General features: G+C 45.0%; 1 protein-coding gene across 3 annotated transcripts; it reads left to right on the plus strand.

Annotated features, from left to right (window-relative positions):
• Nucleotides 1-1,717: 1,717 nt before the first annotated feature.
• On the plus strand, nt 1,718-24,419 carry PCNX4 (pecanex 4). Of its 3 annotated transcripts, none has more exons than XM_064153348.1 (12): nt 1,718-2,116; nt 5,965-6,017; nt 7,163-7,889; nt 9,548-9,727; nt 9,819-10,333; nt 11,163-11,263; nt 11,412-11,534; nt 12,746-13,109; nt 17,910-18,013; nt 19,383-20,410; nt 21,765-21,951; nt 22,609-24,419. In XM_064153348.1, the coding sequence occupies exons 3-12, from the start codon at nt 7,201-7,203 to the stop codon at nt 22,858-22,860; spliced, it is 3,543 nt and encodes a 1,180-aa protein (XP_064009418.1). In that variant the 5' UTR covers nt 1,718-2,116; nt 5,965-6,017; nt 7,163-7,200; the 3' UTR covers nt 22,861-24,419. The 3 variants fall into 3 exon arrangements, with proteins under 3 accessions (XP_064009418.1, XP_064009585.1, XP_064009505.1); XM_064153515.1 differs by having other exon boundaries at nt 7,163-7,388; XM_064153435.1 differs by lacking the exon at nt 1,718-2,116 and adding an exon at nt 2,184-2,441.
• The last annotated feature ends 1,338 nt before the right edge of the window (nt 24,420-25,757 follow it).

Raw genomic sequence — 25,757 nt, forward strand, 5'->3', positions numbered from 1 at the left:
GAGTAGAGGGGGAGAATCACCTCCCTGGCCCTGCTGGCCACACTTCTGCTGCTGCAGCCCAGCTCTGGTTGGCTTTCTGGGCTGCAAGCAAGTAAAGGTAAATGGGATTTTTCTTTGGTGGTATTTTCAAAATTGTACCCTGGATACTCCAAACCAACGACCTTCTTATTATCTCTGAAGGACAAAGATTAACACATCTACAACAGAAGTTTCTGATACAAATGACACTGATTGCAGTAATTGCTTTAGTCTATTTAAAATTCTAAGCACATGCCTGTGTGTTGAATTGTATTATGGATTCAGATCAACATGGGTATAATTATTTGTAAGAATTTCCATGGTGATACAACACAGATACCAAGGTAGGCATATGCCTGCCCCAGTGCTCTAATGCATGCAGTATTACACATTTTATTAGCACCAGATGCAAATTATATTAAGCATACTCACTCTTTTAAACATGGTCAATGCTTAATGGGTATAATCTGAAGTGGGAATCATAGAATCAACCAGGTTGGAAGAGACCTCCAAGATCATCCAGGCCAACCTAGCACCCAGCCCTGTCCAATCAACTAGACCTTGGCACTAAGTGCCTCAGACAGGCTTTGTTTGAACACTCCAGGGATGGCGACTCCACCATCTCCCTGGGCAGCCCATTCCAATGCCAATCACTCTCTCTGGCAAGAATTCCTCCTAACATCCAGCCTAGACCTCTCCCAGCACAACTTGAGACTGTGTCCCCTTGTTCTGTTGCTGGTTGCCTGGCAGAAGAGACCAACCCCACCTGGCTACAGCCTCCCTTCAGGGAGCTGCAGACAGCAATGAGCTCTGCCCTGAGCCTCCTCTTCTGCAGGCTGCACACCCTCAGCTCCCTCAGCCTCTCCTCATAAGGAACTAACACTGAAGTTTTGTTTCACCAAGAAGAAAACTAAGAATGCATCTTCCTCTACCTAAAACCGTGTTATCAGCTTAAGTTTGCTACACAAAAACAGAGCAAGACCACAAACGTCCAGGTCTAAGTGAGCTTGTGAGAGCGTTCTGGTATCAGGTAGCTATCCCAGTACAACGCCAAATGTTTTAATAGAACGCTAGGGTATTGTGCATTGAATACCAAAGGTTGCAGCATTCAATGGAACAGATCAGTTTGTTTGGTTTTCCAGTGCGGTTCTGAAGACAAATAAAACCAATAGTGCTGAAAAACCAGCCCTCACCATTTCCACGCCAGCTCTCAGAGGGACGGCACGAAACTCAGGCAAAGCCATTTAGCTGTCAAACTCATCGTCTGAAGAGGGACTCGTCTCGGCGAGCGGCATCGCTGGATGAGGGCCACGGCCACTGTAACCTTAGGAGGCCCCTGGGCAGGCTCGGGGCTGGCGATGGTGGCCGCAAGCAGCCGCCCCCTCCTTCGCCACAGCTCCTCTGCAGACTGAGGTAATTTCTTCACTTCTGGAAGCTGTTGGCAAGCCACAGCTGGGAAAATACCGCATGCTTTATTTTACAACAGAAGGATGATGGTTATGTGTGGAAAGAGGAGCTGGGCAGACTCATACTGTCGGCGGGCTGGGCAGCTGCTGGTGGTCGCCGGGCTCAGGGCTCCGGCATGCCCCGCCGCAGGGGAGCCGGAAGGCGACCTCGCAAGCTCCCGTGCGACCCCACCGCGGAGACGCTCGGAGAAACAGCTACAGCTGCCACCGCTAGCCCGTGGCCTGGGGCCATTTCCCGCAGGCTGCACGGACCCCCACAGCGCCTCACCGCCACCGGCTGCCTCAGGCGGGCGAAATGGCGGCGTGGCCGAGGGGAGGGAAGTCAGGGGCGGGGAGAGGCGCGGGACGCCGCCGCCGCGAGGCCGGGCTTCGCCGCCGCCGCCGCCAACCGCCGCCTCCGCTCTCCCCTCTCTGCCGTCCTCGGCAGCTGTGGCAGCCGCGCTGAGGCGGAGAAGCCCCGCTGGCGGGGAGGCGCGCCCGGCTGCTGCCTGCGCCCTTCGCGCTCCTTCAGGACAGCCTTGGAGCGGGACGGGGGGCGGCATTCCGCCATCCTCCCGCCGACAGGCTCAATCCCGTTTCTCTTCGCCCCTTGCCCCGCAAAGCCCCTGACCTGCTCCGAGTCCGGGCCAGAGGTAGGTCCCCGTCTCGCAGAGGCCCTTCACTGCGGCTGCCGCTCTCCGGCACTGGCCGTTCGCCGCCGGGGTGCAGGTGCCCACCTGCCCGCTTGCACCGGGAGACGGCAACCGCTCGGGAGCCGCGGGGCCCTTCACTGGAGCGGGCAGAGGCTTCAGGGCCTGCTCGAAGCGGGGAAGGCCGAGGGCCGGTGGGGAAAGCAGCCTCTCCAGTCTGGGTCTGCCTGACCGGCGTGGCCCTCGCTTGCGCTTACCCGCTGGCCGTGTCTCGGCGGCCCGGGTGGCTGCCTGGCTTCTCCTTCACCCAGAACTGAAAACAGCAGAGGTACTACGTTTTAGTCTGTTGGTTGGTTATTTTAACGTTAATTCCCGCAGAACATCTGAGGGAGAGGCCTTGAGCACAAGCCCTACGAGGAGAGGCTGAGGGAGCTGGGTTTGTTTAGCCTGGGAAGAGGAGGCTCAGGGGTGACTTCATTGCTCTCTACAACTACCTGAGGGGAGGTTGTGGCCAGGAGGAGGTTGCTCTCTTCTCTCAGGTGGCCAGCACCAGAACGAGAGGACACAGCCTCAGGCTGCGCAAGGGGAGATTTAGGCTGGAGGTGAGGAGAAAGTTCTTCACTGAGAGAGTCATTGGACACTGGAATGGGCTGCCCGGGGAGGTGGTGGAGTCGCCGTCCCTGGAGCTGTTCAAGGCAGGATTGGACGTGGCACTTGGTGCCATGGTCTGGCCTTGAGCTCTGTGCTAAAGGGTTGGACTTGATGATCTATGAGGTCTCTTCCAACCCTGATAATACTGTGATACTGTGAGAGGGCCGAGTAGGAAGCCCTGGTGGTCGAGTGCAGAGGTGTCTCAGGGAAGGAGATGGTCTGCAGCCCTTCCACGGCTGCACTTCCCACAGCTGGATGGAGTCAGCCTGAAATGCCGTGTTCCCAATCTCCCAATGCCACTGGGGTATGGCATCCATGCCGTTCAGGAAAGTGCTGCTCCATTCAGCTCCTGTGTTGGAAGCAGCTGAATCTTGAACCCTGGAGTAGAGGTGCAGGTTTCTAGGCGCACAGGTGGGCACAGGGTGCATCTGGATCTGCCTGAAAAGGCGCTGCCCATGCTAGCATTCCTCCCTCCTGTGTTAGCAGGTGGTTTGTAACCTTCTCTTAATCTCGTGTAAAAAGGCTTGGAAGTCCACTGAGGTTTTAAAGCCTTATGTGCTTCAGTGGCTTAGGTGACAGAGAGCTGAATACGTGTGCTGTAATTTGCTTGAAATCAAACCACACTGAGCTGATCCACCATCAGTGGGTGTGAAAATTGATGTTTGTTTAGAGAGAAATTCATGGGATATGAGCAAAATTTGCATAGTTTTCTTTTGTAGTAATGACATAGCCAGAATGTCACAGGGAGAAACTTAGTTAAGTGACTTAATGACGTTTTACCATCACTGGTACAGCAGTACCTTAAGTTGCATGGATCCCTGCTAGTGCTGAGCAAACTGTTGTGGTGCAGATTGTTTGGGTAACCAGGCAAGTTGTCAAAGTCAAGCCAGGCCTGTATGTTAGGAATGTATATTGGAGCCAGGTCCTGTAAACACTCCCTAAAGTGTGGAGTCTTGTTGCTAGGGCTTTGCACAGAAGTAAGGAGGCACACACAAGTGCCTCTTTGAAGTCCTCATGTGCTACCTGACTGTTTGGGAGCCAAGAGTATGGCCAAGGGTATCGTTTCCATAGTTCAAGAGCTTCGGGCTTGGGATTTTAATTTATAAAGAAATTCTCATCTTTTTGCTGATTGTTTTGGAGTGTAACCAAGTAGAACTATATTGTTTATGTGTGTAGATTTTCGTGTCTGTCACAAAGATGTCTGTTGTTTACACGGAAACTGTAAGAGGAATGTTTTGTTAACATTTTCTTAGCAATATAAACTGACAAACACAAATACAGACCAGAAATTAAAACAAAAGAGCCCTCCTTAGGGAAGAAAAACACAGCTGTGCAAAAATGGTCCTCCAAGAAAAACTGCACCTTTTGGATTGGAGTTTCTTTTAAAAACTGAGAGTTTGTTGAATCACACCAGTGTAAATCTACTGCATGTAACTTAGAAACACAGGAGGGTTCCACAGGCATAAATATTTTTTCTAAGCACGGTTGGGTGAATTATTACTGAGTTTTAATTACACTTGAAATTTGTTTTCAGTTGGGTGTGTCCCTGTTACATTTTTAAATTCCTGAGCTAACTGTGAGGAACTCCCCTCTTCATTGTCAACATGTGTCTTTTCCATTAAGACTGCTGCCTTCTCTTAAGAAACTTTCAGCAGCTTGAAATGTAATGATTAAAAAAACCTCACTTTTTCACTAGTGCATGTGAGACATCCCATATTCTGTTTCAACATCCCATATTTTGTTTCAACTTTAAGAAAAAAGGCAGAATTCCACAGCCTACTTGGAGAGTAGTTAGAGAGCCTGCAGAGTCCTCCTTTCATTGTCAAGTGTGTTGACATAGTGGACCCTGAACTCAAACTTCCAGTGGTGATAACGTGTATGAGTGAGTGGCTTCCAATCGATCATTTGTGGTTTCTAACTGAGTCCTGTGATGATCAGTATTTAAGGGTTCTGCACTTTGGCCACAACAACCCCAAGCAGTGCTATAGGCTGGGGACTGAGTAGCTGGAGAGCAGCCAGGAGGAAAGGGACCTGGGGGTACTGATAGACATAAGCTGAAGATGAGCCAGCAGTGTCCCCAGTTGGCCAAGAGAGCCAATGGCATCCTGGCCTGCATCAGGAACAGTGTGGCCAGTAGGACAAGGGAGGTTATTCTTCCCCTGTACTCAGCACTGGTCAGGCCACATCTTGCGTACTGTGTCCAGTTCTGGGCCCCTCAATTCAAGAGAGATGTTGAGGTGCTGGAAGGTGTCCAGAGAAGGGCAAGGAAGCTGGTGAGGGGCCTGGAGCACAAATCCTATGAGGAGAGGTTGAGGGAGCTGGGCCTGTTTAGCCTGCAGAAGAGGAGGCTCAGGGGTGATCTTATTACTGTCTACAACTACCTGAAGGGGCATTGTAGCCAGGTGGGGGGTGGCCTCTTCTCCCAGGTAACCAGCAATAGAACAAGGGGACACAGTCTCAAGTTGTGCCAGGGTAGGTCTAGGCTGGATATTAGGAAGAAGTTCTTCACAGAGAGAGTGATTGGCATTGGAATGGGCTGCCCAGGGAGGTGGTGGAGGCACCGTCCCTGAGGGTCTTCAAGAAAAGCCTGGCTGAGGCACTTAGTGCCATGGTCTAGTTGATTGGATAGGGCTGGGTGCTAGATTGGACTGGATGATCTTGGAGGTCTCTTCCAGCCTGGTTGATTCTATGATTCTATCTACAGTCAAGTGATCAATACCTGTCTAAATATAAGAAGTAAATGATTTTCATAAACACCCAAAAGCATTCAGTATTGTTGAAAGAAAGGGTCACAGTAGTTTGGAAGCTCCCCAGCAACTGAGTATTTAATTTTTAGTATCAGCAGTGAGGGTTAATGGCTGTTGGTCAGATTACACAGGTCTAGGAGGAGAAAGTCAGGAGTTTCAGTACATGCAAATCTTGTAACACACACCCCCAGCATCCTTTTTTTTCAGTAGTATTAATGAAGTGCTTTATGCTGTTGGTTTTTTTTTTCACCTAGTTTCTTAGCTTGAGTATCTCTACCTGTCATTCTTGGATTCTTGCTTTTGTGACTAGCAACATAAAATTATCTTTGAATATCATGGTTACCACTGCACATTGTTTCAGCATTGCTTGATCCTCTCTAAATGAGCATTTATATCCGATTTGCATTTGTGATAAGTGTTTACAGGTACTTTTTTTTTCCTTTTTTTTTCTAGCTTTCTCCATTGGAATAGAGAAGAATAAATGCCAGTTCTGCTGCAACTCACAAGTATTGTGGTTTGGGTTTTGTTTGGTTTTATTTTATATGTTTTTGGAAGCAGAAGGTTAACTTTTTATATTGTGTAGTGTTTAGATCTTGTTCTGCAGCTAGGCTGCATGGGGAGAACAGTATAAATGCTCATGTGGGGAAACAATTTTTAGTGCTTCTACTGATTTTTTTTGTTTGACAGTTTATTTTGTAAGGCTTTGCTTTTGGCATCTCGGGGAGCTCAGTGTGACTGTGTCTTTGCACTGATGTGGCTATTCCTTGAAATCACTGACTCTTCTGTTTGTATATGGGGACCATTAACAGGATTAAATGGAATTAGAGGTCTGTGACAAGGTGTCATTGCAGTCAGACCAGGTGGAAAAAAATGTCTGTTTGAGGAAATTGTTCTGGTATGGAGATGAGATGATAAGACTGGATGAGATGATAAGACTGGATGAGGCACTTAGTGCCATGGTCTAGTTGAATGGCTAGGGCTGGGGGATAGGTTGGACTGGATGATCTTGGAGGTCTCTTCCAACCTGGTTGATTCTATGATTCTGTGACTTGGTTTTATCATCTCCTAATAACAGATTGTATGTTTTATGATTTTTTGTTTTATGCCTGAAGTTTCAGATCATGAACATATTCTTTACTCTAAAACAGATAGTCCTTTTTTGGGTTTTGGTATTTCATAGAAATCAGCCAGGCTGGAAGACACCTCCAAGATCATCCAGTCCCAACCTATCACCTAAATCTGCCCAGTTTTCGCATAAATTAAAAGAGAAAAGCATAAATGAAAAAGTGGCATTTTTTTTTTCCATTGGGATCCATGCTTGAGACAGGTATGGATTGAAATAAAATAATTTTACAAGGATTAGATCACTTACAGCACAGTATTACAGATGTATGTGTTTTAAAAATCCTGGCTATCATGACTAATTTTGAGATGAGTAGATGAAGAATGGCAGAGTTGCAAACACGATGCCATATAAAGATGTGCACTGTACATTTTATACTGCACATTTCCTTAGTAGTTGCATTCTGGCAGATGCTGTGAGTGATTTAGGTTCGTGTCTACCAACACCAACATGTCAGAATTCAAGTATAACTTGGTTAACTTTGAGTTCCAGGTTCAGTAATGTTTTCATCTTTTTGTTTTCTTACAGGAAAAATGATACTTATCCAGCATTCCTGAGTGATAAGAATGGGTCCAGATGTACCTCTGCTGAATGATTACAAACAGGAATTCTTCTTGAAGCGCTTTCCACAGACTGTGCTGGGAGGTCCCCGATTTAAATTAGGCTACTGTGCTCCTCCTTACATCTATGTGAATCAGATTATCCTTTTCTTGACACCATGGGTTTTGGGAGGAGTAGGAACACTCTTGTACCAGTTAGGTGTTATGAAAGACTACTGCACCGCAGCACTTTCAGGAGGACTAATGTTTGTTACTGCACTTATTCTTCAGATGGCAAATCTGTATGCAAAGCAAAAAACAGTGACAGTAGAAAGAATGCAAATTCAGAATACTCTGACAGATGAAGATGAGTTTGAATTTTCCAGTTGTGTAGGTTCAGAGACAGTAAAATTTATTATTCCTGGCAAGAAGTACATAATCAACACCGTATTTCATTCCCTTCTGGCAGGGGTATTGTGTGGGTTGGGAACTTGGTATTTGCTGCCAAACAGAATAACCTTGTTATACAGCAATATTGGAGGAACTGTTATGATCTTTGTCTTTGGATGGGTGACAATATGTATAGGAGAGTATTCATTAATCATAAACACAGCTACCGAAACAGCTACTTTCCAAGCACTGGATACTTACGAAATCACTGCTCTGATGAGGCCTTTCTATATTTTTGTCTTTATTGCAGTGGATCTTGCACACAGGTAAACATATTACAGTACTTAGCTAATTAAAGTCATGGTTATTTGCTGTAATTTTTTATGAGAACAATGAAAGGATCCTTCTAAGGAAATTTATTTTGAGATTTTAATTGACTATAGGAACTCCAGGGGAAAAAAAAAAAGCTAGAAGTGTATATGGTAAAAATTGAAGCTCTTTGCTGTGCATAAAAGGTTGTTCTTATATTTTTATAGCGTTCCACCTAAATTAAGAAGAGCAGTTTCTAAGTAAGGGAAGGCTAAAATTATCCTCTGCCGTGTCAGTGTTAGTATTTTTGAACAAGAACATTTGCATCAACAGTCTTTTTAAAGGAGGTGATTTCAAAACATGCTGTCCTGACCTGGGATTTTAGATCTAAAGGCTGCATATTTCAGGAGCACTCAGTTTCTATCCAGATTTTACACTGGAATACTCAGAAAAGTGATTACAGAGGGTTTTGAATTGCAGGCAAAAGAGAGCCATGAATATGGATTTAGCAAATGGAGCGTTGCTTTGTCTTTGCTATAAGGGTTTTGAACCTGCAATTTTAAATGCTCACGTAAAACAAAAGAACTCTGTCAGTCTACAAATAGGAGACTTTTAGAATTGCGATTTTCTGATGAGTATCTTAGCTAGAGTATTTGCTCTTAAAGAAAGATGCTTTTAGATTTGCTTTCTGCAATTCTTTCTTCCTGTCGGGTGATATTTATATCACTTTGTCACATGCATGCATTTTGTGGTTGGGGTACTTCAGATGTACTTCAAAAAGTTTGATTTTACCAGTTTTGCACTTGGAAATGTCTTTGTTAATGACTTACCCTAGCTGCCTCCTCGTTTTTTGGTATGAGAATTATGTATGTGGTCTTGGAGCCCAAATTCTTCTGTCTAGTTTCCTGAGGAGAAAAAAATGAGACATTCTTTAAATTCCTTACAAAATTCCTTTTGAGACTTACTTATTTTGTAAGAAGCAGAGAGAAACCAAATATGTTAGCAGTCCACCTTTAACTTATTAGCTAGCTGGTGAAGTAAGACTGAATTTACCCAGATTTCTAATACAGAACTTTGCATCTTTATAGGAAGTTTTAATGCTTTTATATGTACCTTTATGTGTTTAGTACCTTTATGTGTTTAATACCTTTATGTGTTTAATACCTTTATGTGTTTAATACCTTTATGTGTTTAATACCTTTATGTGTTTAATACCTTTATGTGTTTAATACTTGTATGTACATTTTATATTCCTAAAGAGAGTTTATCTCTTGTGCAGGCAGTGTGCTATGTCTTTCTTTGTTTTAGCCAGCTTGCATGAAGTTTCACTTTACTCATTCTGAAAACCACCATTTTTTGTTAAACAGTTGAAGCCTTAGAGACTGTAGACCTTTTTGCATGGGGATTTCTTGAGTATGAACAGTATCAAAACAATTAAGGATACTTGCATGAATTGTCTCTGAAGCCTTTGATGTTTTGAATGACAAATTAGCTCGTTCTGTCAGTGTGTTACTGCCCCCAGCATAAATGTATGTCTTTGTTTTTCCTTTTAGAAGATACTAGTGGAAGTGCTGCGGATTGAATATGTGGATTTGCTGTCGTAGTTAAAAAGACTTCCCACACTTCAGTTATGTTTTCCTTCACTGAAGTCAAATACATTTCTTTTTTTATCTAGGTTTGCTGTCAACACAGCCATTCTAGAGCAGACAAACCAGATTTTGCACGTCGTGTTTCTTTTTCTGCCATTCTTATGGGCAATGGGAGTTCTGCCTCCACTTGACGCACTTTTTCTGTGGGGAATGGAACAACTGTTGGAGTTTGGACTAGGAGGTTCACCTATGTCAAGTAACACAAAGTAAATGTTGTTTATATGATAGTAAAATATATCAGTATTGTTTATAACCTTTTTCTTTTCAAGCAAATCTTTTTTATTTTCTCCTTCACAGGTTATTAGTAATGTTTCTCATTTCTGCTGGAACAGCAATAGCATCGTATTTCATTCCCAGCACTCTCGGTGTGATCCTCTTCATGACTGGATTTGGGTTCATACTGAGTCTTAACCTAAGTGAGATTGGTTTTGCCTTCAAACACACCATGAGCAGCCATTTAGCCTCCGGCAACTCTAAAAATATGCACAGAGGTCTTAGAATGCAATTTGGGTGGAGGGAATTTATTTTTTATGTGACTGTGTTGACATTTGCTCTCCTAGAAGCCAGCCTGCTGCATCAATTTGCAGGCTTTTCATCATTCTCCACAGCCAGTCCCCAGGCTATAGCAAGTTACGTTCTGATCTTATTGCTTACAATTATGTGGATTCTTAGAGAGATTCAGAGAGTGTACTTGTTTGGAGTCTTCCGAAACCCCTTTTATCCAAAGGATGTCAGGACTGTGACTGTGTTCATGGAGAAGCAAAGAAGGCTTATGAAAGTTGGTGTTGTCAGGAGGATTTTACTAACACTAGGTAGGAAAATGAACTGTCTGTTGTTTGTTAGATGATACTTGTAGGAAGATTGAAACGACACAAAAATGACTGTATAAGCAAGATTCTGTGAATGAACTGAGGGAAAAAACAAGTAGCTGGAAATATTTGTTGATGTTTTGCTATACTGTGCAAAGAGGTCAAAGTTCAGACTATCTGAAAATGATCAGTGACCTGATTTATGTCTTTTTAAGGGGCAAACCTAAAAAGTTAAGGTTTTTAGAAGTTCAACTCAGAAAGCAAAGCCTTGTACAGGGTTTTAGTTAGCAGATCAGTACTCGTGTTTGGGGAAAAATGTCACTTGTAGAAATTTTACAAGGTACTTGGAAACTAAAGTGAGTTCAGAGTCATCAAGCAGACTAAATTTGGTTCTTATAATTTGCTAGTAAGGGAGCAGTCTTCTTTCTGGTTGGTTAGGGACAAGCTGATCTACTTTGGGGAAACAAATTTGATCGAGGTGATCTGATTTTTATGAAGAAGCATCAGTTTGAGGAAGTGGTTTGATGAGTGCAATTCCCATGTTTATTTTTACTTACCTGGGTATTCCATTCTCGTGGGGAAATAAACAACAACAACAAACCAATAGCAAGTAACAACTGAGCATTGACATAAATATTTGCCATCTTGAGCCGTTAGTGCAGATCCGCTGTTTGATATCCTGGAAGTGTAATACAAAGAGGAGTTTGTAGTATGGAGGGGAAGAGTTCTCTTTTTATGCCAAGATTTTCACTCTGCAATAATACTGCTTACCTCTGTAGACTTCAATTGCGTTTTTGCAAGGAAATCAGTGATTGTTTTATTTCAATTGCAGTGTCTCCATTTGCCATGATAGCCTTCCTGTCACTAGACCCTTCACTACAAAATCTTCATTCTGTGTCTGTTTGCATTGGATTCACAAGAATATATAGGATGGTAATTGCAATTTTCAGTTTGTTAATCTAAGATATTCTCTTCTGTATGATTTAAATATTAAGGTGACTTGGAAGAAATACTCCAGGTCATGAAAGCAGTGAGAGATTAATACACTTAAAAATGTACATATGACATATCTGTGTTTTAGGTCTGGCAGAATACAGAAAATGCCCTACTGGATATAGTGGTTGTGTCAGTAGCACAAATGTTGGTGCTCAGCCCAGACCTCTGGTGGAACAGGAGCCTGGATACAGGAATGAGACTCTTGCTGGTAACTGTCAGAACTGTCACAGTGGGAGTTTTCAGCAGATAATTGTTACTTAGAGTCATAGAATCAACCAGGTTGGAAGAGACCTCCAAGATCATCCAGTCCAACCTATCCCCAGCCCTATCCAGTCAACTAGACCATGGCACCAAGTGCCTCATCCAGTCTTTTCTTGAAGACCTCCTCTTTGTTTCCTTGCCCTGTGCGCTAGTTTGAGGCAAAATGGAATGTTTTATTGAGAAGAATTAGATTATAAGCTGTGAAAAGGAAACAGTGGTGATGTCTACTTCACTCATAGCCTTGCTGGGATGTGTAAAAACAAGAACACAAACACAGATAAGACAGTTTGTGTGTGGGTCTCTGTTGGAGCCTGTGCTTCCTCCCTGAGCTGTTTTCTGTGTATCTAACCCCCTTGCAACCCTCCAAGCTTGCCTTACATGTAAGACAAACTGAGGTGTTCAAGTAAAGACTGGATGGGGCACTTAGTGCCATGGTGTAGTTAATTGGACAGGGCTGGGTGCTAGGTTGGACTGCATGGTCTTAGAGGTGTTTTCCAACCTGGTTGATTCTATGATTCTAAGGTGGTTGGGAGCCCCTCCTGGAGAGACTGATTTCTGGGAGGGCTGTTGTGTTTCTGTGTTACCTTTAACTTGTATATTTCTGTATATAGTTGTAAATATCCGCTTATATATTGTGCTAGGCTGTAAATACAAAGCTTCATTCCTTAACTGCCAGCTCGTCAGAGTCTAGTCTGGGTGGGGGGGTGGTAACACCCAAACCATCACACCCTGTCAGAGTCCAGGGCCTATCAAATAGAAGCTATAAAACTCTGCTAAGCTGTACACTCTCTAGCACCAGTCATTTTCACAGTATCACAGTATTATCAGGGTTGGAAGAGACCTCACAGATATCAAGTCCAACCCTTTAGCACAGAGCTCAAGGCTAGACCATGGCACCAAGTGCCACGTCCAATCCTGCCTTGAACAGCTCCAGGGACGGCGACTCCACCACCTCCCCGGGCAGCCCATTCCAGTGTCCAATGACTCTCTCAGGGAAGAACTTTCTCCTCACCTCCAGCCTAAATCTCTCCTGGCACAGCCTGAGGCTGTGTCCTCTCATTCTGGCGCTTTCTTTATAGTAGTTAGGCAGCTTTGGCAGTGCTGAGTCTGACATGGTGCAGGATACAAATAAATGTGCCTGTTGTATGTGTCGTGCAGGTTGGTATCCTACGGGATCGACTGCTTCAGTTTGCTTCCAAGTTGCAATTCGCCGTCGCTATTCTTCTGACATCGTGGACAGAGAAAAAGCAACGTCGTAAATCTACTGCCACCTTAATCACCCTCAACGTCGTTTTCTTCCCAGTCCTGCTGACCTTCATCGCCATCTCTGCGCTCCTTTCTTCCCCCCTGCTGCCACTCTTTACTCTGCCAGTCTTTATGATTGGATTTCCTAGGCCTGTCCGAAGCTGGCCAGGACCTGTGGGTGCTGCAGCCTGTGTTTGCTCTGACACTGTGTACTACCAGCAGATGGTTCCCAGCCTGACTGGTGCTCTGCAGTCTGCATTGGCAGCTGGTAGCCTTGGTAGGTACAGAATCATAGAATCAACCAGGCTGGAAGAGACCTCCAAGCTCATCCAGTCCAACCTAGCACCCAGCCCTATCCACTCATCTAGACCATGGCACTAAATGCCTCATTTATATTGTATATATCTGCTTGTATCTTGTGCTAAGCTGTAAATGTAAAGCTTCATTCAATTTCCAGAGCCACTGAGTAGTCTGGGTGATTTCCCAAGGTAGGGGGGACAGGGAACAGCCAACTCTGTGAAGGAATGTAGTTTAGGAAATGGGATTTTGCTGGAGAAGAGGGGAATCATAGCATCTGATTTCATAGAATCATAGAATCAACCAGGTTGGAAGAGACCTCCAACATCATCCAGTCCAACCTATCCCCCAGCCCTATCCAGTCAACTAGACCATGGCACTAAGTGCCTCATCCAGTCTTTTCTTGAAGACCTCCAGGGATGGTGCCAAACCATGTTAAACCATGTTTCACAGTGTAGCTTACATTTTTTTTCATAGGTTCATAGTTTGGGTTGGAAGGGAACTTAAAGACCATCTAGTTCCAACTCCCCTGCCATGGGTAAGCACATCCTCCACTAGAGCAATTTGCTCTAGGCCTTATCCATCAGGGCCTTGAACACCTCCAGGCAAGGGGCAGCCATGATCTGTTGGAGCAACCTGGTGCAGTGGCTCACCACCCTTACTATGAAGAATTTCTGTCATCTGGTCTATCCTATTCAGAGGTAATTCCAGATCTAAATCTATCACATTCAGAGGTAAATCTAAATCTATGTATTCAGAGGTTACTTAAAGGAGGAAAAAGTGATGATATTTATCCTTCTCATACACCTCTACTTCTGTGTTCCTGTGAAAAAAAAATCTGACTTGAAATAAGAAGAAACTGAATAGTGATGAAACAGTATCAGTCCTAATCCTTTTGTACTGAACAAAGAAAGATTCATCCCACCTAACTGGAGGCAATACATTGAGTTGTCTTAACAGTCAGTAGAGAGAGAGAGAGATGTGTTAAACTGGTCTTTTTGGTTGTGTACATCTTCATCTGCACCACTCCCATTACAAGAGATCCAGAAGGTGACTTTGCTCATTTGGTTGTGTTAATTAGGAATAATGGATATGGGCTGGATATAAACTACATGGCTTAGCCTCCCAGGAGCCCAGCTCGGTTGAGAACAGAAACAGCTGGCAAGACTTAATGTCTTGTGCAGGCAGTTAGGGTAGTGTTGTGACAGCATCTGTGGAAGACATTAAGGGTGGGTATTCCACAGAATTCTGTAAACAGGGGATAGGTTGGACTGGATGATCTTGGAGGTCTCATCCAACCTGGTTGATTCTATAGAAAGGAATTTCTGTTCTCAAGTAACAAGAAACAGAGGTGAGGAACTGCCCAGTTTTTTCTCAGATGGAAACAGAATAACTGTCAAAGTTGTAAGTTTGTTTTCTTGAGAAACAGTCTTTGTATAACCTAAGTAATCAAAAGATCATTGCCCTTAGAGGAGAGGCAAATATTTACATCAGCCCCTATAAAATAGCCTCTGACCAGATAAAATAAGTCAGTATTTCAAGACAGTAGAAGTTAATCAGACTTTTCTGAAGACTATGTAAAGTGCTTTACTAGGAAACATTTGCTGCATTTTTAGTATTGGTGTAGAGAGAGGTATTAAAAAAACCTAGAGAGATAAATTAAACAGAGAGACACTTCAGATTGTCTGCTGCATCAGCCTGTGTATGTGTAATGCATGTAATAGATATACAAAAGATACACATCTGTTATGTTTAGGAGGAAGTTCTTCACAGAGAGAGTGATTTGCAGCTGGAATGGGCTGCCCAGGGAGATGACACAGTTGCTGTCCCTGGAGGTGTTCAAGAATGGATGAGGCACTTGGTGCCATGGTTTAGTTGACTGGACAGGGCTGGGTGCTAGGTTGGCCTGGATGATCTTGGAGGTCTCTTGTTGAGGAAGGTGATTTCTACCCCTCTACTCCACTCTGGTGAGGCCCCACCTGGAGTACTGCAACAAATTCTGGAGCCCCTATTAGACGAGGGATGTGGACATGCTGGAGTGTGTCCAGAGAAGGCCCACAAGGATGCTCAGAGGCTGGAGCACCTCTGCTATGGGGACAGACTGAAAGAGTTGGGGCTGTGCAGGCTGGAGAAGAGGAGGCTCCCAGGTGACCTTCTTGTGGCCTTCCAGGATCTGAAGTGGGGCTACAAAAAAGCTGGGGAAGGACTTTCTAGGCTATCAGGGAGTGACAGGACTAGGGGCAATGGAGCAAAGCGGGTGATGGGTAGGTTCAGGCTGGACATGAGGAGGAAGTTGTTGATGATGAGAGTGGGGAGAGGCTGGACTGGGTTGCCCAGGGAGGTGGTTGAGCCCCATTGCTGGATGTGTTTAAGGACAGGCTGGAGGAGGTTGTGGGCAGCCTGCTCTAGGGTAGAGTGTCCCTGCCCATGGCAGGGAAGCTGGGACTAGATGATCCCTGTGGTCCCTTCCAACCCTGACTGATTCTCTGTTTCTATTGCCATTGTGACTGTGGTGGTCTGTATGCCTCAGATTAAATTATTTAAACCACTAGCTTTGAGCAGGGAGAAAGTCTCCTGTTTTAATGGGAAAATCTGTGAATTAATGTCTTCAAGCAAGAAAAGGTGTGGTGTTCTCAGATGAGTTGAAAATGAAGAGGTAGCACTTTGTGTGTCTCTGTTTTAATTTAAAAGCATACTTTTTTTCATGTCAAGGAGTTTTAGTGGCTTTAGCAGCTATCGAGAGGAGAATTAAAGTCTTTGCAAAATGTTAGCAGGAAAATGCACTTCATTAGCTCAGTGGGATAGAAAAGGTTACTTAAATTTTAACTACAGCTTAATGGTTGGTTTCACTGATTTCATCCTACAACATTCTCGACTAAAATTCTCTGTGCAAGTGAGTGGTCACTTGCAGATGAGTGACAGCAGAAGCAGGTCATTAATTGTCAGCAAGCATCATGCTTCAAAACAGCACCATTGTGTTGGAGCCAAGTTGACAGTAGGCAGTAACCTAAATGCAGTTGCTAGGAAGTTTGGCATTGGAATTATTATGGAAATAGCTGGAAGAGAGGAAAAAGTGTCCAGTTCTGGGCCCCTCGATTCAAGAGAGATGTTGAGGTGCTGGAAGGTGTCCAGAGAAGGGCAACAAAGCTGGTGAGGGGCCTGGAACACAAACCTATGAGGAGAGGCTGAGGGAGCTGGGGGTGTGCAGCCTGCAGAAGAGGAGGCTCGGGGCAGAGCTCATTGCTGCCTGCAACTACCTGAAGGGACATTGTAGCCAGGTGGGGGTTGGCCTCTTCTCCCAGGCAAGCAGCAACAGAACAAGGGGACACAGTCTCAAGTTGTGGTGGGGGAGGTCTAGGCTGGATGTTAGGAGGAAGTTGTTGGCAGAAAGAGTGATTGGCATTGGAATGGGCTGCCCAGGGAGGTGGTGGAGTCGCTGTCCCTGGAGGTGTTGAAGCCAAGCCTGGCTGAGGCACTTAGTGCCATGGTCTGGTTGACTGGCTAGGGCTGGGTGCTAGGTTGGCCTGGATGATCTTGGAGGTCTCTTCCAACCTGTTTGATTCTATGATTCTCAGTGCTACTTTTTTTGGTAGAGATGTCATTTAATTAATTACCAGAGCCATGTTCTTGTGGCTTTAAGTACTAATTACTTTGTGTGATCTGACGTCGTTCAGAACTTGATTTTCAAATTCCATTTTATTTTGCCTGGCTGTGGTTTTGCTGTTATCTAACTTAATACAGCAGAATCAGATTTAGCCCTCCTCACACACAGACATGTTTCAGAGAGACTGCAGTTGATTTTTGTTAGTGTTCAGTGTGTTTGATACCGAGTCACAAGTCTTTAAAGACAAGCAGGTGCTTTTGCTCTGCCTCTGTTAAGCATCTGTAAAATGGGTGTCATATTATGTCACTGGTAAGCTGAAACTTGAGCAGAATCAGTTATACTCAGAATTTTGCATCCTAAGGAATATTTTCTAATCATCCTAGAGTACAGATAAATCCTTTCAGGAATTGGTAGCATAGACAGCAAGTCTTGTTGAGTTATATTTTTATTTCTTCCATAAGAAATAAACTTTCTACTCCACAGCAAATAGAACCATTATAAGATACTCATGTGCTAGCTACTCTCCAGTTTTAGATCTCCAGGTGACATTAGTGGGAACTGTACTGTTGGAAATGCAGCCAAAAATAATCTTCAGTCATGATAGTTGCCTCTACAAAGGGATGATATGAGTGGGGTGGGGTTGCTTAATGCAGGTCCAGTATGAATGTTGTTCAGTTCAGAGAATTATAGACTGGCTTGAGTTGAAAGGGATCTTAAAGATCATCTCGTTCCCCGCCATAGGTAGAGAATCATAGAATCAGTCAGGGTTGGAAGGGACCACAAGGATCATCTAGTTCAGCCCCAGTGCCATGGGCAGGGACACTCTACCCTAGAGCAGGCTGGCCACAGCCTCATCCAGCCTGGCCTGAAACACCTCCAGCCATGGAGCCTCAACCACCTCCCTGGGCAACCCATTCCAGGCTCTCACCACTCTGATGGTGAAGAACTTCCAGTTCTCCACAGCTTTTTCAAGGGAAGCACTGCACTCCCAAGATTCATCTTTACAGCTGCTTTCCATAAGATTCTAAGGTGCTAGTTAGGCAACTTTAACTGATTCTTGATGTTGATGCAGAAATACTTTATGCTTGCAGTTGAACTCTTTAACTGGCTTACAGAAAAGGTTTTCACCAATATAATACCCTAAGTTTTGTCTTGTGGTTTGTTTTTCTTGTCTAGGTCTCTCTCTACCTGGATCACATTACTTATGCCGCTTTCAGGATAGACTGATGTGGATATTGGTGCTAGAAAAAGGCTTCACTTACTGTGGAGTTAACATTAAGGTAACTACATGCTGAGGACTGATAGCTTCATATTTTGCAAACCATTTCAGCAACATAACTCACCTGATGTTACAGTGAGTTTTTTAAGGTGTTATTAACAAGTCTTGCAACTGGCATGTTTGGCAGATGCGAAATGTTTTATCATCTGTCTTGTGACACAACATCTTTAAGCTGCCTAAGAAGATCTGTATGAGGCACAGATGTATTTATTAAGACATTCATCTGTGTCTGAGTGCTTTGCTATTACTATTATCTGTAGTGAGATTTGAAGGTTCAGTTGTGGGAATACTGACAGTGGAGAGTAACTTTATTTCTTCAGAAAAAAAATGTTGCAAGAAAACAGCTTGCTTCGATGTGGCTTGATGGCTGCACCCAAAGAGTGGCTGTCAATGGCTCCATGTCCAGCTGGAGGCCAGTGACAAGTGGAGTCCTGGGGATCAGTCCTGGGACCAGTCTGGTTCAACATCTTTGTGGGTGCCATGGACAGAGGCACTGAGTGCACCCTCAGCAAGTTTGCTGATGACACCGAGCTGTGTGGTGCAGCAGACAGGCTGGAGGGCAGGGATCCATCCAGAGGGACATGGACAGGCTGGAGAGGTGGTCACAAGCCAAGCTCAGGAGGTTCAACAAGAGCAAGTGCAGGGTCCTGTGTCTGGGTCGGGGCAATCCTAAGCACAAATCCAAGCTGAGCAGTGATTGGTTGGAGAGCAGCCCTGAGGAGAGGGACCTGGGGGTGCTGGTGGATGAGAACCAGCAGTGTGCACTTGCAGCCTAGAGAGCCAACCAGATCCTGGGCTGCAGCAGGAAAAGTGTGGCCAGCAGGTGGAGGGAAGTGATTCTCCCCCTCTACTTTGCTCTGCTGAGACCCCACCTGGAGTGCTGCATCCAGTCTGAGGACTCTGTTACAAGAAAGATGTGGGCTTGCTGGAGCATGTCCAGAAAGGGGCCACTGGGGCTATTCAGTCTGCAGAAGAGGAGGCTCCCAGGTGACCTTCTTGTGTCATTCCAGTATCTGAAGGGGGCCTACAAAAAAGCTGGGGAGGGACTTTTTAGGATATCAGAGAGTGAAAGAACCAGGGGGAATGGAGCAAAGCTGGAGGTGGGGAAATTCAGACTGGAGGTGAGGAGGAAGCTGTTCAGCATGAGAGTGGTGAGCGGCTGGAATGGGTTGTCCAGGGAGGTGGTTGAGACCCCATGGCTGGAGGTGTTTCAGGCCAGGCTGGCTGAGGCTGTGTGCAGCCTGCTCTAGGGTAGGGCTGGAACTAGATAATCCTTGTGGTCCCTTCCAACTATGACTGATTCTATGAATCTATTTAAGGGTAAGTAAAGAGAAAGACTTAAACCCAAATTGTTTTCATTTATGCTTTAGGGGCTGGAATTGCAGGAAACATCCTGTCATGCTGCTGAAGCACACAGAGTTGATGAAATTTTTGGAATGGCCTTTGAACATCAGGAGCATACCAAGATTCTCTCTCCAAATCACCATTTTGGACACATTTTGACTCCTTGTACTGTTCTACCTGTGCGTCTCTATTCTGATGCTAGAAATGTGTTATCTGGAATCATTGACTCTCATGAGAATTTAAAGCATCTGAAAGATGACTTTGTTAAGGTGATGGTATGGATGTTGGTCCAGTACTGCTATAAAAGATCCAAAACCCAGGAAAGCCCAGGCAGTGTCAACAAGAACAAGGAAGGCTTGTTTCCAGAAAGTCAGCATAGTGGTGAGACAGAAAGATCCCAGGCTCCAAGGGAAGAAGATAGCTTCAGTGTTGATACAGTTGAGGACTGGACTGATGATAGTGACATTTTTGATCTTCAACCCAGTGGCAGAATGAAAAGCAAAAAAGAACCTGGGCAGATAGGAACTGCACCAAAACTACATCTGTCTATTCCAGGATCTGTAGAAGCACAGGCCCTGCAAGAAATATCACCAGAAGATAAACTATACAAGGCTGTTATGCTTGGGCTTCCTGCTGTAGACAAAGGGAAGCAGCAAGAAGCTTTACCTCAAGTTGAATTTAGTTGCTCTTACTCAGAGTTGTTGAGCATCCCTGAAGAATGGAGAACAGCCCCATTGCCGTCTTCCAAAGTCAATGAAATGAGGCAGAGGTTTCCAGAGGAGTGGTACCAATTCATTTTGAGTCAGCTGGACTTTTTCCATCTGAAAGAAAAGCCTTCCAATTTACTTGAAGACCTTATGAAAGATAAAGCTTTGAAAGACTTATACATCCACGGAGTGTTGTCGTGTTGCTTTGGTTTGTTTGGACTGGATAATGCTGTGCCTGCCCCGAGCCACGTGTTCAGAGCCTACACTGGTGGTATTCCATGGTCTGTTGGTTTAGAGTGGCTAACCAGTAAACCAGAGCTATTTCAGCTGGCACTGAAAGCGTTCAGGTAAAAGAAAAACTTTCCCTCAGATTATAAAAATAACCCATAAAGAGTCCTGGCCTTTGACAAGATCATTTCACTAGTTCCTGTGCAGGGTGCTGCACTTTGGCTACAACAACCCCAAGCAGCACTACAGGCTGGGAACAGAGTGGCTGAGAGCAGCCAGGCAGAGAGGGAGCTGGGGAGGTACTGGTAGATAGTAGCTGAACATGAGCCAGCAGTGTGCCCAGGTGGCCAAGAGAGCCAATGGCATCCTGAGCTGTATCAGGAACAGTGTGGCCAGCAGGACAAGGGAGGTTATTCTGCCCCTGTACTCAGCACTGCTCAGGACACACCTTGAGTGCTGTGTCCAGTTCTGGGCTCCTTAATTCAAGAGAGATGTTGAGGTACTGGAAGGTGTCCAGAGAAGGGCAGCAAAGCTGGTGAGGGGCCTGTGAGGAGAGGCTGAGGGAGCTGAGGGTGTTTAGCCTGGAAAAGAGGAGGCTCAGGGGTGACCTCATTGCTGCCTACAACTCCCTGAAGGGAGGCTGTAGCCAGGTGGGGTTGGTCTCTTCTGCCAGGCAAGCAGCAAGAGAACAAGGGGACACAGTTTCAAGTTGTTCTGGGGGAGGTCTGGGCTGGATGTTAGGAGGAAGTTGTTGCCAGAGAGAGTGATTGGCATTGGAATGGGCTGCCCAGGGAGGTGCTGGAGTCGCTGTTGTCAGAGGTGCTCAAGAAGAGCCTGGCTGAGGCACTTAGTGCCATGGTCTAGTTGATTGGACAGGACTGGGTGCTGGGTTGGACTGGATGCTCTTGGAGGTCTCTTCCAACCTGGTTGATTCTATGATTCTGTGTTACAGCTGTATCATTTGAATGTGTTGGAGCTTCTTTCTACATAATATTGTATGTAACCCCAGGCAGTGAAGACTCTGGCAGAGTGATCCATTCATAGAATTATAGAATCAACCAGGTTGGAAGAGACCTCCAAGATCATCCAGTCCAACCTATCCCCCCAGCCCTATCCAGAATTCCTTTTTCCCTTCCCCACAACAGTTGGCTCCAGCATTGAAAATTCACTTTGTGAAGTACAGAAAAGGCCATTTTCACTGTCCCCATGATCTGAGAGAATTGTGATGGAGTTAGATGTTTGGCACTTCCAGTACCAGGCAGCAGGAACAGTGTTTGAGGTGGATGAAGGATTTTTAAGCTTTACATCTCAATGAGCTACACCTGTCTAGTGACTCAACCGTCAAGGAGTAACTTACAGAGCTGCTGGTGCTTTATAACATCTGATGGTGCCTCTGCACCTTCTGTGGCCTGCAGAGGCTTTCTTCTTGTCTTTTGCTGCACTACTGACTGTCTGGCTTCCTGTACCTTTCAGATACACCTTTAAACTTATGGTTGACAAAGCAAGCCTAGGTCCAGTTGAGAACTTCAAAGAGCTGGTGAACTACCTGGAAGAATATGAAAATGATTGGTACATTGGACTGGTGTCAGATTATGAGTGGCAGCAAGCAGTTCTGCAGGAAAAGCCATACCTTTTTTCACTGGGGCATGACCCAAACATGGTAAGAGGAAAATTTACTAGCAAACAATTTAGGAAATGGACATTAGGAAATGTTTTTTTGTTTATTACCTCAAAAAGGTTGTCAAGCCCTAGAATAGGCTGCCCAGGGAAGTGGAGTCTCCATGGTCTTGTTGACTGGACAGGGCTGGGAGATAGGTTGGACTGGATGATCTTGGAGGTCTCTTCTAACCTGGTTGATTCTATGATTCTATATATAGGTGTGGTGCTGAGGGACAGGGTTTAGCAGTGACTTAGCAGTGTTAAGTTAATGGTTGGACCCAATAACCTTCAAAGTGTCTTCCAACCTAGATGATTGTCTGATTTAAGCAAGATGAAAGTTTGGGTTTCTTCTCCACTGTTTTTTAATTTGAAATTGTCTTCCAAAACATGAAGGCTGTGCACATAAAAGTTTATGTTTGTATTGGCTCAATTCTTGTTGAAAAATCACACTGCATTGTTCTTCAGATGCATCAAAATTTCCTGATTATCTTCCTAGAGGGAAGAATTGAACCAAGGAGACTGCTTTATACACTGCTGTTTTTAAAGGGCAACAGCTCTAGAGTGTAGCCCCAAAGCTTCATTTAGTGCTTTGTCCCCAAAGCCCCTGTGAATGTTCCTGGGGAACATACTGAACATTCTGATCTGTTTGTTCTTAAAGGGAATTTACACTGGGAGAATCCTTACTCTTCAGGAATTGTTAGTACAAGTGGGAAAACTTAATGACGAAGCTGTCCGAGGTCAGTGGGCAAATCTGTCCTGGGAGTTGCTATATGCTACAAACGATGATGAAGAACGCTACAGCATCCAGGCACACCCAGTGCTCCTAAGGAACCTTACTGTGCAAGCTGCAGACCCACCTCTTGGCTACCCTGTGTATTCATCTGAGCTTCTGCATCTGCCTTTGCTGTAGCATGTCAGTAGCTTTTTTGGTTGATTGTTATGTTGTGTTTTCCATCTGCATGTTGGGAATCAAGGAGGTGAGCTACGTTTCTGCAATACAGGTAAGATCCTACTCTTGAAATGGTGTTGGCTGGGCAGTGCCAAGCCAGCATCTGTGATGTGCACAGAGATGGTGCTAGCCAAGCATGCAGGGAGTTTTGTGCTGTTTCCTTGCTGCTAAGACATGTGAGACACCATTGACTCTGTGGCTGACGAGCCAGGAGATGCTGAAATTCTTTTCTCCAGCATGATTCTGATAATTTACTTTTTTTTTTTTGTTGCATTCCAATGTTGATTTTATGTTGTTTGGTTTTTATGTTTTCTTGGACAGGTGACTTGCACTGACAGGTTACAGCTCACTTCAGTACCCTCAGTAACAGAGTTAGTAACCAAAGTGTACATAGGACTATTTATATGTTTGGGTTTCTTTTTTATTGTGGCCATTTTGTATTGGACCAAGTTCAGGTTTAGCATTTAGGACTTCCACTGATCTTCCTTAGCTGTAGTGAGTTACCAGCTATGCATTAACAAGGCTTTAAGGCACAGTTGTACCAAAGGACTTGTTTTGAGGGCCAAGAATTTCTGTGAAGCATTGTGCATTCTGGCACATTATTAGTGTCTCTGACTTACTGGTGAAAGAAATGAATGTGTAATTGAGGGAGAGAAGGAATTTAAGTCCAAACAGAGTAACTGTATCTTCTTCTAACATTCATATATATTGCATATGTATATGTTGCTTGCAACCTACATCCATATCACTGACCAGTCTTCCACAAATACAGTGATGGCCTGAGGAGGAGGAGAGAGGCAGAAATCCAGCTGCCTGTGCCATGTTGTCATGGTTTGAGGGGTTCTAGGTTATCCCAGGCTCCCTAAAAAACCTGCAGAGACCAAAATCCACCCCAGGGGGACAAACTGGATCCCTCAAACTACTACTGACACATCTTTTTGCTTGTTTTAAACCTTGCCACAGGTTAAAGGTGTAGCATTGGGCAATTGGATTGTAATATTACAGGTTTCCTTAAGAACAGGTCTGGGTCATCTCTCTAGTAGCTTATCTTGCTCATTACCACCAGTCATTAGCACAGATATCTTTATCTGTAGATTGGTGGTTAGTGTAGTTCCTGCTGGCATGAGCAGGGTGTCTGCCTTTAACCTGTAGCATCAATTTAAAACAGATGTAACTGAATTAGTACTGGCTTAGAATAACCAGCACCTTATGTTTTGGAGTATGTTGTCTTTTCATTTGGTCTCACTCTTTAAGACCTTTCTGTAGTAGGTAAAATTTGTCACGTGAGTATGTACTTGGCTCTTAGCTGCTTCCTTTGACCAGTGACCATAAATGCTTTTCAAGATGTATTCAGAAGGTAGAGTGGAATTCAGAAGTGGCAAGGAAAACACCTGTCAAATTCCAAAGTGTAACACTCTCTAACAGACAGGATGAAATTCATGCAGAATGTTAATGGAAGCAGCTTTTAGAAGATGGGTGGCTGGTGTGTAGGAGTGTAAATAAAGTGCTGATAACCTAAATTAGCTTGTTTGGCTCTCAGTTGTATCTGGAAGTACGGAGTTGCAGGAAGAGTGTGTCCAGCAGATGAAGGGAGGTTCTTCTCTGCCTCTACTCTGCTCTGGTGAGACCCAATCTTGAGTAATGCATTCAGTTTTGGGCTCCTCAGTTTAAGAGGGACAGGGATCTGCTAGAGAGGGTCCAGCAGAGGGCTATGAGGATGATGAGGGGACTGCAGGGCATGGCTGATGAGGAGAGGCTGAGGGACCTGAGACTTTTTAGTCTGGAGAAGAGCAGACTGAGAGGGGATCTAATAAATGTTTATAAATATCTGTGGGCTGGGGGTCAGGAAGGGGGGGACAGGCTCTGCTCACTGCTCCCCGGGATAGGACAAGGAGCAATGGACATAAGCTGCAGCATAGGAGGTTCCAGCTCAAGACAAGAGAGAACTCCTCACAGAGCACTAGAACAGGCTCCCCAGAGAGGCTGTGGAGTCTCCTTCTCTGGAGACTTTCAAGGCCTGTCTGGATGCGTTCCTCTATGACCTGAGCTAGATTGTATGGTCCTGCTCAGGCAGGCAGGTTGGCCTTGATCTCTGTGAGTTCCTTCCCACTCCTAACATCTTGTGATCGTGTGAATGGATCTGGAAGAGCACTGATTTTTAGCTCCCTCTCAGAAGAAACTACTCCTGACAAATGTATAATTCCATATAAAACTTTGAACACCAGGAGCATCATGAACTCACAAGTAGTTCACTCAGATTCTTGCAGCAGTTGGAAAGTTTGGGTTTTTTTTCCTCTATCTAACCAAGCATCCCTGCCTCATTGTTAGTCTCTTCCTGATTGTCTTCTGTATGGTCACAGAAAATTTAATTACCTGGGCTTTTTATTGCAGCAGCAGTCTTTTGTTTGAAGCTGGCTGTAATTTCTGCTCTCATTCTTCTGTAAGCTGAATAAACCAGTTGAGGAGAAAACTGCAGAGCGCTGTGATCCTTTTCCGTTGCTGTCCCCTGCTCCTCTCCATCTGCTACCCAGCCTTTTTCAAAGGTATTGCTGGTGACAGGCTCCAGCGTTCCAGCAGAGATCCCCATGGGTGCCAGATGGAAGAGCAGAACTGGTGATGTGCAGAGTTCTGTCTGCGTGCAGCAAGGTGGAGCTAGGCTCCACTGTAACATCCTGTCGCCTGCTAGGGCAGGCAGCGTGGCCACAGGCAGCGTGGCCACAGGCAGCGTGGCCGCAGGCAGTGCAGCCTGCAGCCCCTCGGTGGAGCCAGGTCACACATTGCAGCGCGTTTTGTAACAGCGTGACCCTGATTCAGGTTGTCATTTTCTGTAACGCTTTTCACATTTCGTGTTTTTGGCA

The sequence above is a fragment of the Pogoniulus pusillus genome, chromosome 1 (genome assembly GCF_015220805.1).
Source record: "Pogoniulus pusillus isolate bPogPus1 chromosome 1, bPogPus1.pri, whole genome shotgun sequence".
NCBI classification, from domain to species: Eukaryota; Metazoa; Chordata; class Aves; order Piciformes; family Lybiidae; genus Pogoniulus; species Pogoniulus pusillus.